Source organism: Vulpes lagopus, chromosome 21 (assembly GCF_018345385.1).
Source record: "Vulpes lagopus strain Blue_001 chromosome 21, ASM1834538v1, whole genome shotgun sequence".
In the NCBI taxonomy this organism is placed as follows: Eukaryota; Metazoa; Chordata; class Mammalia; order Carnivora; family Canidae; genus Vulpes; species Vulpes lagopus.
The window spans coordinates 32405070-32420852 of NC_054844.1; the positions used below are offsets into that span (position 1 = coordinate 32405070).

At 38.3% G+C, this 15783-nt stretch overlaps 1 protein-coding gene across 2 annotated transcripts in view; it reads left to right on the forward strand.

Moving 5' to 3' along the window:
• Nucleotides 1-15783, forward strand: part of LRRK2 (leucine rich repeat kinase 2) — a 143856-nt gene that overhangs the window by 92607 nt on the left and 35466 nt on the right. For both annotated transcript variants that reach the window (XM_041736739.1, XM_041736738.1), the window contains 7 exons: nucleotides 2785-2972; nucleotides 4005-4159; nucleotides 5832-5978; nucleotides 6125-6316; nucleotides 7691-7837; nucleotides 11081-11181; nucleotides 14937-15127. In XM_041736739.1, the coding sequence (XP_041592673.1) occupies nucleotides 2785-2972; nucleotides 4005-4159; nucleotides 5832-5978; nucleotides 6125-6316; nucleotides 7691-7837; nucleotides 11081-11181; nucleotides 14937-15127 (1121 nt within the window). The remainder of the gene's footprint in view (nucleotides 1-2784; nucleotides 2973-4004; nucleotides 4160-5831; nucleotides 5979-6124; nucleotides 6317-7690; nucleotides 7838-11080; nucleotides 11182-14936; nucleotides 15128-15783) is intronic.

The following is a 15783-nucleotide window of genomic DNA, read 5'->3' on the forward strand; positions in this document are numbered from 1 at the left end:
AACATTTTATTGTTTCTCACTGTTCTGTGGGCTGACCATGCTCAGCGGAACAGTTCTGCTGCCATGGCATTGGCAAGGGTCATTCACTTGGCTTCCTTCATTGAGTCAAGCTGCTGAGTCCAAGAAACTTACACTCACATTTTTGGTATGTTGGTGCTCCACCATGTAGCCTTTCATATGACCAGTCCTCTCAAAGGGTGGGCCCAGAGCTGATAAAATGTCAGTTGTGCCATGTTCTAATGACTGGAGTAACCGTAGAGCCTATCCAGGTTCAAGAGGAATCAAGGATCCTTCAAGAAATGAAAGATCAAACACCACACCTGTGTAGGAAGAGAAGCAATTCATGTGTCTGTCTTTGGAAACCATCTACTACAAATAGTGGTAGTACACCATAGATCTACTTAAAAACATCAAGCACAAACTCCTATTTTATTTTATTTTATTATTTTTAAAAAGATTTTATTTATTTTTTCATGAGAGACCCACAGAGAGAGAGAGAGGCAGAGACACAGGCAGAGGGAGAAGCAGGCTCCATGCAGGGAGCCTGATGTGGGACTTGATCCTGGGACTCCAGGATCATGCCTTGAGCCAAAGGCAGATGCTCAACCACTGAGCCACCCAGGCATCCCAACAAACATGCCTATTTTAAATCAGTGTTTCTAGGAGTGCACAGCTGGCTCAGTCAGAAGAGCTTGCAGCTCTCAATCTTCCAGGTTGTGAGTTCAAGCCCCATGTTGGGTATAGACATTACTTAAATAAACCTTAAGAAAATTTTAAAAATGAAGTCAAAGTATCAAAATAAATTAGAGTAAGTATATAATAATGGCTTAACATACAAGGGGTTACTTATGTGCTATTCAAACATTTTCTCATATAATTCTCAGAGCAACTCTTTTAAATGGTACTAGATTAGTCCTCATCCTGAAGATGAAGAAATTGATGTACAGAGAAGTTAAACAATTTATCCAAATCAACATATTTAGGAAGAAGTAGAGTTGGGATTTCAAACTAAGTAGTTTGACTCCAGTGCCCCTAAATCGAACCCCAGGATAAAATGCTCTACACTTTCTTTTCCCCAGATTCACTCATCCAACATTGATTTGAGACCTACAGTGTCCCAGATGTTGTTCTGATGCTGGATAAGCATTATAAGCCTAGATAAAACAATGTTCCTGCTTTTGTGAAGCTGATATTCAAATAGGAGGAAATAACCAATAAATAAACACTTAAAATGTCAGGTGGCAGATGCTGTAAAGAAAATACAAAATATGGTTGGGAATAGAGAGGGAGTTGTCAGACAAGGTCTTATCAACTTTATTTTTAAACAATTAAAAAAAAAACTATGTATTCATGAGACACACACAGACAGGCAGAGGGAGAAGCAGGCTTCTTGAGGGGGGCCTGATGTGGGACTCGATCCTAGGACCCCAGGATCATTACCTGAGCCAAAGGCAGATGCTCAACCACTGAGCCACCCAGGCACCCCTGGTCTTAACAACTTTAAAAATGCCAGAACAGCAAACAATTTCCCTTACCACCGGGTTTGTAAGAGCAGTCTGGGCTCTAAAGTGCACAATATGGGAGAAGTCCCACACTGCAGTTTTTATTATTTAATGACCCATTTATACATTGTTGTTAGACACCATTGTCTTCAGCCAGTCATGCATTCATTGAGTCAATAAATATTATATGTACCAAACAGAGATATAGAGATAAAGGAGATAAGTCCGTGGGCCTAAGGATTTTACAATCCAATATTTCACCCACCTACGTGATAATGTACATAATATATGCACCTATTGAAGTATCCCTTATATGCTAAAGATCGAGTAAAGAAATTAAGCAAAACTTAAAAAAATCATTTGGCTAAGTAAAATGAATAGGAATATGTAGATAGTAATAGCTAACATATGAGGGCTTAGTATAAGCTAAAAATTGTCATATGCACTTTGCATGCCTTTTGTATGTTATCTTATTTCAATGTCATGACAGTCTAAGGGTGAGTCACTTTTATTATCTGACCTGAATGAATCTGTGGCTTAAGGAAATTATATTCCTTTCTCAAGATAACGCAGCTAGTACTAGAACCTGGATTTGAACCTGGGTTCTTCTGAAGTTATACTTTTAACTTCTGTGATGATGGTCAAAGCTGAAAGTATGGTCTCTATAGTAGAATCATCTGAGTTTCTTGTTAAACAAGCACATTCTCAAGCTTCGTCTCAGACCTACTGATCCAGGCTCCATCTGGAGTCCAGCAAAATTCTGTAGTTACTTTGTGTAAGAATCACTAACCTGTACCACATACCGCCTCTCCTCCTATTGATGGAAACCGTTTTCCTTTATGCTTGAGTAACATTTCTCAGGTAAACCTGTACATTTCTGTGGCAGACCTGTAATGAGAACATAGTCTAGAGGATAATTTCCCAATAAATATATTGTTGATGAGGCTATAATAAGGATGAAGGGTGTTGGATTGATCTGTTAATTGGAGCTGGGGAAGGTTTAACATTCATTGATTGCAGAGGATCTCTATAATATTTGATTTGCATTCACTCCCTTAATTTATTTATTTATTTTATTTTATTTTTTTTTTTGTGGAGGAATGGTTGCCCTACTGGGCTTCTGGTTACAGGCCTTCTAGTAGAGAAATCAGGTGCCCTGTTACACTTGACAACATTAAATTGTTTTGATCATATAACTTAGCAAAGAGACACAAAATGCTTTAAATTAAACACTTTTCAAGGAAAGAATTCTAGTGATTATTTACGAGTTTAAATCTTTCAGATTTTGACAGTGAAAGTGGAAGGCTATCCAAAACATCCTAAGGGAATCATTTCACGTAGAGATGTGGAAAAATTTCTTTCAAAGAAAAAGAGATTTCCAAAGAACTACATGTCACAGTATTTTAAACTGCTAGAAAAATTCCAGATTGCCTTGCCAATAGGAGAAGAATATTTGCTGGTTCCAAGCAGGTAAACCTAAACTGGAAATTCACCATCTATTATATGTTTTAATTGTCAAAATAACTTTGGTTTATGATAAATGTATTATTTTTTTTTGCTTCTTGTGTACACTCTCTACTGAAATGTAACATTTACTTTTAATGAAAACACTACATTTGACATTTTAAAGGTATAGTAAATGATTTGTTTTATGTATATAATTACTGTTTGGTTTACCACTACTTGAATTACTTAAGAAAGGAAAATAGTGATATGTGTGTGTGTGTGTGTGTCCTTAAATGGTGCTGAGGGACTTATATTAGACAGGTTCTGGAGGATAGTGCGTTTTCATCAGAATTTATTTTTTAAAGGTTTTATTTATTTATTTATTATTATTATTTTTTTCATGAGAGACACAGAGAGAGAGGTAGAGACATAGGCAGAGGGAGAAGCAAGCTCCTCAGGGGATTCAATCCTGGGACTCCGGGACCATACCCTGAGCCAAAGGTAGATGCCCAACACTGAGCCATCCAGACGTCCCTCATCAGATGACTTTATGGCAGTGAATTTTCAGAGAGTGGCAACACAATGAAGGCCTAAGTTCTAGCTCTGTATTATAGAAATTTTTCTTGTTGCTTTATAGTTTCTTATTGCTGGGAAATGTTATAAGGTATATGACATTGAAAAGTGCAAATTGCATTGATTGGTAGATGCTATTCAATTCTAAAAATACATGTACACTTTTTTCTAGGACATGACATTTTTTCAAGTTTTATATAATCCCTTAAAACCTGTCTATGCATAACTAATTGTAATAATTTATTTATTAGTGTAAATGGGATTACTGAAAAAAAATGCATCTGAGCATGTATTTGAATTGACTAAATAGCCATTGAATTTTTGAAGAAGGAAGGTCATGTAGCAAAAGAACATTATAAAAATGTGCAATTGCCTACAATATTTATCATCGACTCCTTGATTTTAAGTAGTAAAGCACTCTGGTTAACATGGTTGGGTAAATTTTTATGAAACTATGTAATGCTGATACCCTTTTCTCTTTAGTTTGTCTGATCACAGGCCTGTGATAGAGCTTCCCCATTGTGAGAACTCTGAAATTATCATTCGACTATACGAAATGCCTTATTTTCCAATGGGATTTTGGTCGAGGTTAATCAATCGATTACTTGAAATTTCACCTTACATGCTTTCAGGAAGAGGTATGTATTTAATGAAGTCTCAATATTTGAGAAGTTAGGCAGGAAGCATATTAAAATTGACATGTCATTTCCACAGAGTTCATGTATTTGTAAGGCCACTGAAAATCAGAAAATAAGCTTATAGGACTTCAGAGTAGCCAGGATAAGGACACATAGGCTCATTTAAGTTCATGCAGTTTGTCAAGAAGGAAATTTCTTTTTTCTTTTCTTTTTTTTTTTAAGATTTTATTTATTCATTCATGATAGTCACACAGAGAGAGACAGAGAGGCAGAGACACAGGCGAAGGGAGAAGCAGGCTCCATGCAGGGAGCCCGACGTGGGACTCGATCCCGGGTCTCCAGGATCACACCCCGGGCCAAAGGCAGGCACCAAACCGCTGCACCACCCAGGGATCCCAAGAAGGAAATTTCTTAAGTCCTCACTCAAAGCGTATTTGTTTTTATTTTAGACACATTTATAATAAGTATGAATATCTTGCTTTCCAAGCCAGAGTAGGCTAGAAGCAACAGTTTTAGAAGGTAAGATTACTAGAATTCACTGGTGTTAAACACATGCACATGTGCAAACCGACACACACAAATGAACAAAGAAAAATTAGAAGTGACTATCTGCAAAGTCAGAGAGTTTTAGTTAACAAAAGTAACAGGTTCTGACCATTCAGACCATTCACTGTAAAGACTTGAAAGCTCTCTTGCTGTGCAATTCCTGAGGGATCTATAAAAAAAGATTAAAAATGGGTCTTTAGGGCAGCCCTGGTGGCTAAACAGTTTAGCGCCGCCTTCGGCCCAGGGCCTGATCCTGGAGACCCGGGATCGAGTCCCCGCATCGGGCTCCCTGCATGGAGCCTGCTTCTCCCTCTGCGTATGTCTCTGCCTCTCTCTCTCTCTCTGTCTCTCATGAATAAATAAATAAAATCTTTAGAAAAAATGGGTCTTTATAATGCTAGCTCCTTTTGAAGAAAGGGAGAACTAGTGCTCCAAAGGAAAAATATCATTTTGGGGGGGTTAAAAATCAGCTTTATGCATGTGTTACTGTATTTTGAAATAAACCTTATTTTGATTGCAATTAATCAATATGTAGGTAGTTACATCACATTAAAGTAAATCATTCCAGAAGTTTTTATTTTAGTGTGATAACCAACCTCCTTTTAAGAGTTTTAAAAGTTATGAGAATTTGGGGTGCCAGTGGCTCAATTGGTTAAGCATCTGGCTCTATTTCAGCTCAGGTCATGATTTCAGGTTTGTGAGATCAAGCCCAGCCCAGTATTGAACCTGCTTAAGATTCTCTCTCCTTCTCCCTCTGCCCTTTCCCACCTTTCACTCATGCACACTCTCTCTTAGAAAAAAAATTGGAAGTTATGATTACTTATTTATGATTCTTTTTCTTCTATTAAGCATATCAAACTATTTTAACATCATGAATCTGAACTATCTTTTAGGTTACCTACTGGGCATTTTATTTTATTGCCTTGCAAAATTGAGGCTAAAATACTTAATTTCATTCACAATAGATATGAATGAGGAGTTGTATCATTAACAATTCCAATACTTTGTTTCAAAACATATGTATCTCTATTACTTACTTGTGGTGTTTGCAGTGATTTTTCTGCTCTTTTAATTTATGAAGTTCATAATTAATGGATACATTTGGGTCCATTTAAACTTCTTTCAGAACGAGCACTTCGCCCAAACAGAATGTATTGGCGACAAGGCATCTACTTGAATTGGTCTCCTGAAGCTTATTGTCTGGTAGGATCTGAAGTCTTAGACAATCACCCAGAGAGTTTCTTAAAAATTACAGTTCCTTCTTGTAGAAAAGGTAAGGAAATTAATTCAAAACTTTGAATTGTACCACTAAAGAAATATAAACATTTTTTTTTTCAAACTTTGTAGTCCCTCTTTCTAGCTTTGCAACAGAATAAGGTTCAGATAGGGTGTTGATGAGCTCTTCTTTGGATCGTGTAGGCTGTATTCTTTTGGGCCAAGTTGTGGATCACATTGATTCTCTGATGGAAGAATGGTTTCCTGGATTGCTGGAGATTGATATCTGTGGTGAAGGAGAAACTCTGTTGAAGAAATGGGCATTATATAGTTTTAATGATGGTGAAGAGCATCAAAAAATCTTACTTGACGACTTGATGAAGAAAGCAGAAGAAGGTAGTATTGATGTAACTTTCAAATTTTTTAAGTGATCCTTTCAATGTTCAATGGCCCACTGGGCAACATAACCTCAACTATGAAATAAGAATACTAGAACCTACCTCATAGAATTGTTATGAGGATTAAAATAGATGATACATGCTTCCAGAATTTGGCTATTGTAAATAATGCTGCAGTAAACATATAGGGCGTGCATATATCTTTTTGAATTAGTGCTTTCTTTTTGTTTGGGCAAATAGTCATGGAATAAGCAGAATCACATGGTATTTCTATTTTTAATTTTTCAAAGAACCTCCACACTGTTTCCCACAGTGTCTGCACCAATTTGTATTCCCACCAACAGCATGTGAGGGTTCTTTTTATTTCAATCCCTGCCAACACTTGTTATTTCTTGTTTTCCATTGTAGTCATTCTGACAGGTGTAAGACGATATCTCATTGTGGTTTTGATTTACATTTCCCTGATGATTAGTGATGTTGAACAACCCAAGTGTCCATTGACAGGAGACTGTATAAAGGAGATGTAGTATGTATATATATATATGTGTGTGTGTATACATACATATGTGCATACATACACATGTGGGATACACATACATATATACATACATATATGCACTATATATAATATATACATACATACACACTGGAATATTACTCAGCCATAAAAAGAATGAAATCTTGCCATTTCCAACAACATGGATGGACCTAGAGGGTATAACACTAACTGCAGTAAGTCTCAGATAAAGACAAATGCCATATGATTTCACTCTTTAGAACTTAAAACACAGAACAAACAAACAACAACCAGAAAAAGGAAGACATAAAAAACCCAGACCCTTAAATACAGAGAATAAACTATTGATTACTAGAAGGGAGGTAGGTTGAAAGACACATGAAATCAGTGAGTGGGATTAAGAGTACATTTATCATGATGAGTACTGAGAAATGTATATTGTATATCAGTATATTGTACACATGAACCTAATATAACACTGTATGTTAATTATATTTGCATAAAAATATAATAGGATGATACATAAAAATAATTTAGCAATTTGTTAATCATGTAACAAGTGCCCCCACAAATGTGGTAAAAGTAGAGAATAGAATATTTCTTAGATGTCAGTCTAAGGAAGTTCTGAATTCTAATTTCTAATGAGTGAACCTAGGAATGAATTTGTAACATTCCAAGTGCATAGGTGTTAACTGAACCTTTAACGCTTTATCAGATTTTCTAGAGAAAAATAGGATTGGTAAGAAAACCTAAAAGAAGGATTAGAAATCATAGGAAATATGATTTTTTTTGTGCAGATTTATGTATATCCTTAAAAGTATGTTTTTTTAAAAAAACGTTTTGTGTACTTTTCAGGAGACCTTCTAGTAAATCCAGATCAACCAAGGCTCACCATTCCAATATCTCAAATTGCTCCTGACTTAATTTTGGCTGACTTACCTAGAAATATTATGCTGAATAATGATGAATTGGAATTTGAACAAGCTCCAGAGTTTCTCTTAGGTAACTACTTTTGCTGGTTTGAGAATAAAAATTAGGATATAATTTTTCCTTTGTAATCTAGAAAACATTAAAATATAGTTACATTGTCATAGTTTTTATTGTCTTCATATATTTGTTATAGTGGGTTTTTTTTGGAATGATGTACTTGAAAGTAGTGTTACAGACATGGAATTTGCTTTGCATACATTCTCATGGGCTAGATTCGAGATAAGAACGGGGCTGCCATGGAAGTTCATGTGTTTGTAAAATATATCCTTGCATTTGTTTTAAGTGCCAGAAATGGGGCGGGGGGCAGATAAGGAGATTTTCAGTTGTGTAATGCAGTCATTTTTCAGTCTCAAAAAGATGGGATAGGTAAAGGAAGAACACCTCAAGGTAGTCATAGAAGCAGTTTTGTTCCTCAGGATGACAAGCATGAATTCTCATAAAAAAATATTCACAAAAAGCAGTTTGAGATAAAAAATTTAGAACCATTATGTTGGTGACATACTCAAGTTCTGAGAGACTGGGAACAGTCAAGAAAGAGCATTGGGTTAAATTACTATAAAGTATTTGAAGACAATTATGGCTTTACTTTGTGGAGTATTCACTGTTGTGTGTGTATACATTTAATTTTAATTAAATTTCACAGAAAGAATGCCTAAAATATGTCTGTTAGGACATTAAAATTATTAACAAAGAATGTCCAAGATTTGTGACATGACATGTAAAAGGTAAATAAACTGCTTTACACCTTTATTCTTCGCATCAATTGAAAAAATTTAGAATGAATTTGAATGTTTTGGAACTCTGGAAGTGAATATATTATTGAGTTAACACAAAATGCTGAATTGTCAATGCCAAATTTTAGATTTTAACCAATGCCACACTTGACTTGTGATTTAAAGGGTACAGGTAAGTACCAGGCATTCTGTATTCTTTCTCTGAAGAAGTCTCAGGCTACAGACAAAGCTCCCCAGAATATCTCTTATTAGTACATTAATATGTGTTTCATATTAATGGGTACTTTTGAACAATGTATGTAGAGATGCTCACAAAATTCATTTTGAAGCACTTACATTTTTTTGTTTTATTGATATAGTTGACATACAGCACTGTATAATTTTAAGATATATAGCAAATGATTTGAGTCTACATATATTTTGAAATGATTACCATAATGAATTTAATTAAAATTGATTATCCCATATAGATATAAAATAGAAGAAAAGATATTTTTTTAATTTGTGGTGAGATCTTATAGGATTAACTCTTAACGACTTTAAATATATTTCACATAGAAGCATTAACTGTAGTCATCATGCTGTACATTCCATCCCTAGTACTTATTTATCTTATAACTGGAAGTTTTTAACCTCTGACCACCTTCAAAAGCGTCTGTATTTTGTTCTGTATGCCATTAATTACACAGAGGAAAGTGTTTATATAAGTACTCCCATTCTCTAGTCTCCTGTCCCCAAAACCCATTAATTTCATGTTTATTTACAATTTCAGGGTTTCTCAAACTCTATACTGTTGCTTTTGTAGATTGGCTGATTCTTTGTTATGGGGCTGTCCTGTGCATTGTAGGATGTTTAGTAGCATCCTCTCTTCTACCCACTAGATGTCAGTGGTGTATCCTCACCCCCCTCCCCAGGTGTGACAATCAAAAATGTTTCCAAACATTGCCGAAATTAGAGGGTATAGGGAGGGGAGCAACATCATTCTAGGTGAGAATCATTGACTAAACAAATGAGATATAACCTTCTAAAAACATTTTATAATCAGAGACACCCTCCCCCCCCGCCAAGTATATTTATGCTAAGGTAGTGTGGTAGAGGTCATTCACTGCTATTTTCCTTATAGAGTGGGAATGAATTTCGGGCTTCCAGTTAACACTCTCTTTCCAAGATAGCAGTTACTATATGACACTTCTTGTTAGATTTGTGAATATTGATGGACTTGTTTTATGAAAAAAAAATTAAATGCACAGGTATGGAGTTGTATGTATCTGTTTGAGGAATTGTGGGGTGCATTTCCCCTTCAGGAGATTATTTTTTCCAGAGAGCCACACGAAAGGTACTTGAGGGGTATTATTTGATGGGGTTAGTTATTCTCAACCGTGGTTGCTCACTAATATCACCTGGGAATTAAAAAAAAAATCTAATGACCAGTAATTCCTGTAATTAATTAGGTCAGAATCTGTGAGGGTGGACCAGACGTTGGTACTTTTAGAAAGCTCCTCAGATGTCCTGTGCAGCCCAAACTGAGAGAGCTTCTGGGCTAGAGTACTGAGAATGAGTAGCAGGACAGGAAGAGAACCACAAGGGGGAACTTGGAGCTACAACATGGATTTGTCCCTGATTTGGGATCTTATTTAGTAGACAGCATAGCATAATTTATTTTTGAACAAGAGAGTGACACAATCCACGTATAATTATAGGGAGCTTGATTTTGCAGGAGAAGTAGATGGCATTGGACAGAATGAACTCAGTAGGCCTCCACAGTCTAGGCAGAAAGCGCCAAGGTCACCAGATGGGTGTGGTGGGGATGGAAATGGGAAAGAGGCAAGGGCAAAGAGCTAAGATGATTTTTTGGTTTTGACTCTAGAATGACTACAAAAAGAGGGTTTTAAAATTTGTTTTAAATCAGCTATATGAGGTGGAATAAAAACTAGTTTGGAGGGGCACCTGGGCGGCTCAGTGTATGGGTGTCTATCTTTGGCTCAGGTCATGATGCCAGGGTCCTAGGATTGAGTCCCACATTGGGCTCCCCACAGGGAGCCTGCTTCTCTCTCTGCCTATGTCTCCACTTCTTTCTCTGTGTCTCTCATGAATAAATAAATGAAATCTTTAAAAAAAACTAGTTTGGAGACAAGATGATGAGCATGGCTTCTGATGGAGCATGGTTGAGATTTGGAGGGACATGCCAATGATCTCCAATGCAAACTTGTAATACAGGATAGAGTTCAGAAGCTGGCTGTGGCTATAAATGAAGATGTGAAACACCCAACATATAGGAAGAGATGAAGTTAGGGAGTCAATGAGGTAATTGAGCAGGCCGAAGTCGAAAAGGCTGTAACAAAATCTTTAGGTGCATTGTAGTTCACGGAGTAGAGGGAAGAGGAAGCATCAAAGGAGACTTGATTCAATGAAACAAGTGGGTCAGATTTCTCTTCACGTACACAACAGTGTAATTATAATCGATAGAATTTATTTAGCTTTTTTTCTTAGATTAACTGAAGTGCTTCTTTCTTTTCAAAAGGTGATGGCAGTTTTGGATCTGTTTATCGAGCAGCCTATGAAGGAGAAGAGGTGGCTGTGAAGATTTTCAATAAACATACATCACTTAGACTGTTAAGACAAGTAAGAAATCCAATAACATTATTACACTAAATTGTTAATCTCCTGGAACTCTGGTTTTGCATGTATTTGTGAAAATGCAAAATGATTACATTTCCCCCAAGTCTACCTGATTCCAGTTACAAAATCCCACTTTTGTCTTTTCCTTATAGAGTAAAAAAAAAAAAAAAAAGTTTGTTTCATTTCTCCTGTTGAAAAACAAAGAAAAGATATTCTGAGAATTCTTATACAAGGCATCACAGTTACCTGCCCCCAAGTACAGAAGAAAAGAGGGTAGCTCTTTTGAGGTCTTGTATGTTAGAGGAACCCAAATCCTGTGCACATTTATAAATTTCTTTTGGTTTCACTTATATCACATGTTCTTTTTTCCATAAGCATTTATGTTCAGGACAGTGCCATGCACTGATTGGCTTAGCCCTGCATTACTCAGTCAATCTCTATGGTAATGTAGATGGTATTACTCATAACAGTCCCACCTTTTCCTGAGGCTAGAGTTGGGCTGCTTCCCCCTAAAATTCATGGTCTGCTTGGGTGAGGGTTGGGAAACTTAGCAAAAATCAAGGTACCCTTAGAAAGAAAGAAAAGTGAGTGGATGTTAAATGCAAAGCCCACAGTGATCACTCTAGTACCCTCTCTGGTTTTGAATACTGTGGGGATTTATTGTATTTTCTGAGTCTTTCCTGACAGTAAGAATGAGAGAATGAGTCAGGGTGAAAGCAAAGGTCAAATCCAATTCAAATTCTGTGATCTTATGCCAGAACTCAACTGTATTTTTGAATCTATTCAATCTTATTAAAAAAAAATTAAAAAGTAATTGGTGCCTAAATGTGAAACTAAATGACTTATGTAAACTAAAAAAGGGGCACAGTTACAATATATTAGTTATTCTGAAAAATGAAAATAATTCCATGTCTGTGTAAAATATCCTGGAGTAATTTTATTAGTAATACCAGAAGTTACACTGTGGCTCCAGAAATAAGTTAACAAACATTTCATATACAGAAACAAGTCTGTGAAGCAAATCTGGGTGCAGTCTCTTTCCATCTATAGGCAATTGGTTATATACATTGATTTTTTTCAGCCTTGGTTATCAGTGTTTAATATATGTTTCAAATTTTATGCGATGTGCTCAGGGAACCTGTTGAAAATCAAAACACTAAAAATATATACGAGACTGAGTAGTGTATAGGCAGCTCGGTGACCTAAGGAAATAATAGGAAAAATAGTTACAGTAGAGTGTGTAATGTGCTTGTTCTTGAAGAAGAAGAAGAAGAAGAAGAAGAAGAAGAAGAAGAAGAAGAAAAGAAGGAGGAGGAGGAGGAGGAGAAGGAGGAGGAGGAGGAAAGGAAAGGACTTCAGTGTTGGGTGCTGCCTCTTGAGGGTCATTCAACCAGTGGTCATGAACTGGGGCTGATCTAATAGTCTCCTGCTCCTTTCTCTTTGAAATCAGTGAGCACTTTTCAAGGATGGAGAATTGGGATTAAGCTTCTTTCTCCCTGGGCTTCTGGAAGAAAACAGACCTAACTTGAGTGTCTCATCAGTTTTAACCAACTGAGCTGATCAGACAGGGGAAGAAACGATTCTTACCACTAAGGAAATATGATTTCAGTCCAGAGCTTTTGTTCTTGGAAAATCCCCATTCAGGGCATTCAGCCTTTCTTCTTCAGCTTGCAGAATTCTTCACACTCCCATTTCCTGACAAAGGCGGTTGGCATCGATACTCCACACCTTTGAAGCTGACTGTTAAGAAGCAGAGCTTCTGCAGAAATCACAGCTTAAAGCATGCCTCAATTTAATACCACATGTACTATAAATTTCAACTAAATTAGAATTTTGGCGTAAAGTGAAATATACAGAAGAAAGTGTGTATGGAATTCACAAACCACAGTATTATAAAGGAGACTGTAAAGTCTCACAGGATGTGGTCTAGGAAGAGGATCACATCAGAATGGAGACGTCTCTGTTCAAGCTGAAGTAGTATCTCTGGCTCCTTGGAGAGAGATTGTTGCCACCAGGGATTCCTTTAGTGAGAGTGGTTCAAGGCAGGTCTCTCTGAGAGAATAAGAGTATTTGAGCTAAGATCTGAATGATAAGAAGCCTTTGGCCATGTGAAGGGTAAAGGGGTTTAGAGCAGAGGGATCCAGCATGGGCAATGGGCCTGTGGCTGGAATGAAGGAGCTGGGCACATGCAGAGAATTGAGTGGACACCAGTGTGGCAGAAGAATGCTGCATGAAGCATAGGAGACAGGAAGAGAAGGGTTTGAGAGATGGGCTGGGGCTAGATCAGATCAGGCCACGAAGGCTGCGGGAGAATGGGCCACGGGCAACATCTGGCGCAAGGCTGAGGTGCCGGAGGCCCCGAGCCCGGGGAGCGCGCCGTCCGATGGGGGCGGCAGCAGCAGCAGCAGCAGCAGCAGCGTGGGGGGCTGGTCCCCACCCACTGAGCTGACCACGCAGCAGTGCAGGAAGGTCCACTCAGGCCCCGTCACAGCCCTCCACGTGCTGCCCGGGCTGCTGGTGACAGCGTCCAAGGACAGAGAGGTCAAGCTGTGGGAGAGGCCGAGTATGCAGCTGCTGGGTCTGTTCCGGTGCGAAGGAGCCGTGAGCTGCCTGGAGCCTTGGCTGGGCCCGGCCTCTACCCTGCGGCTTGCCGTGGGAGACACGCTGGGCAACATGTACTTCCTGGCCTGGGAGTGAAGGCGCACCAGCCCCGGGTGCTCGGGATGCGAGGCTGGAAGATCCCAGCGGCTCCTCTCTCGATTGGATTTTAAAAATAAAGTGTCAGAAAACCTAAAAAAAAAAAAAAAAAAAAAAAAACTTTTGGTTCAAACCCCAAAAGTCACAGGTAGTTATTAGAGAGTTTTCAGGAGGAGTGATACCATATATCCCTGTGAGCTTAAACACTCTCAGTAAACTTTTCTAGGCATTAAACCATAAATGATAGGCAGGTTGTACCTCACACACCAGTTGCAGTTGATTAGTAGTGGCTGCTCAAAATTCTGGGCTAAGTAGGACTTTGCTAGGATTCATTAGATAAGACTGATGTGACCTGTTAGTGTGACCATAGGGTGTGTACTGTCCCTGCATTAAATCTGAAAAACATAGAGCAAAAGGAAAGCTAGAACTTAAAATTTTCATTCAAAGTGTATTTTTATTATTTATTTATTTTTTTAAAAAATATTTTATTTATTTATTCATGAGAGACAGAAAGAGAGAGAGAGGCAGAGACACAGAAAGAGGGAGAAGAGGCTCCATGCAGGGAGCCCGACGTGAGACTCGATTCCAGGTCTCCAGGATCAGGCCCTGGGCTGAAGGCAGCGCTAAACCACTGAGGCACCCGGGCTGCCCCAAAATGTATTTTTATTTTTATTTTTATTTATTTTATTTTTTTATTTAAAATTTTTTTTATTATTTATTTATGATAGTCATATATATAGAGAGAGGCAGAGACAAGGCAGAGATAAAGGCAGAGGGAGAAGCAGGCTCCATGCACCGGGAGCCCGACATGGGATTTGATCCCGGGTCTCCAGGATCACGCCCTGGGCCAAAGGCAGGCGCCAAACCGCTGCGCCACCCAGGGATCCCCCAAAATGTATTTTTAAAAGGATTTTGATTCCTGAAAATGTGAAAAATGTAAAAAAAAAAGATCAAAGAGGAAATGGAACATTTGCTCTAATCCAGTTTCCCAGAGAAGCATTAATACACTTAAGGAAGAATAATGGGACCGTAGTGCTCATGAATGTTTTTTGCTTTTGCAGGAGCTGGTGGTCCTTTGCCACCTCCACCACCCCAGCTTAATATCTTTGCTGGCGGCTGGGATTCGTCCTCGCATGTTGGTGATGGAGTTGGCCTCCAAGGGTTCGCTGGACCGCTTGCTTCAGCAGGACAAAGCCAGTCTCACCAGAACTCTGCAGCACAGAATTGCACTACACGTGGCTGATGGCTTGAGGTAATGAGTTAGGTCATACGGTTTTCTACTCAGTGTGTGTGACAAGAGTGAGCCTTAACTTACTCTCAGGCTTGGAGATCTGCACTTTCCAGTAACATGTCCCCATAACATTTTACAAACAGCTTGGGGAAAAAAAACTACCATTTCCCTGACCAGATTTTTTAATTTCATAAAATAAGAGTAGGAAGACCATGCAAAACCTCATAGACAGTGGAAGGAGCATTTGGATCCAGGAATTCTGTTCTAGAACTCATCATGATCTTAACCCTGTCTTGACCTCCTTCCCCTAAAAAAAATATAGGTTAGGTTTTCATGTGTCAAGGAAAGTGTTAGTTCTCATGCATAATTCTAATAAGGAAAGTGGGAGAATGCCTGGGTGGCTCAGTGGCTGAGTGTCTGCCTTGAGCTCAGAGTGTAATCCCCGGGTCCTGGGATCCAGTCCCACATCAGGCTCCCTGCATGGAGCCTGCTTCTCCCTCTGCCAGTGTCTCTGCTTCTCTCTCTGTGTCTCTCATAAATAAGTAAAATCTTTGAAGAAAAATAAGGAAAGATTAGTCTGTATTTCTGAAGGGGATTGGAGTGATTTGATTGTGTCAGAGGCACACCCGACCTTGCAGCCAGCCGGTACCAGGAGGCAGCGCAAGAGAGTGGAAAGG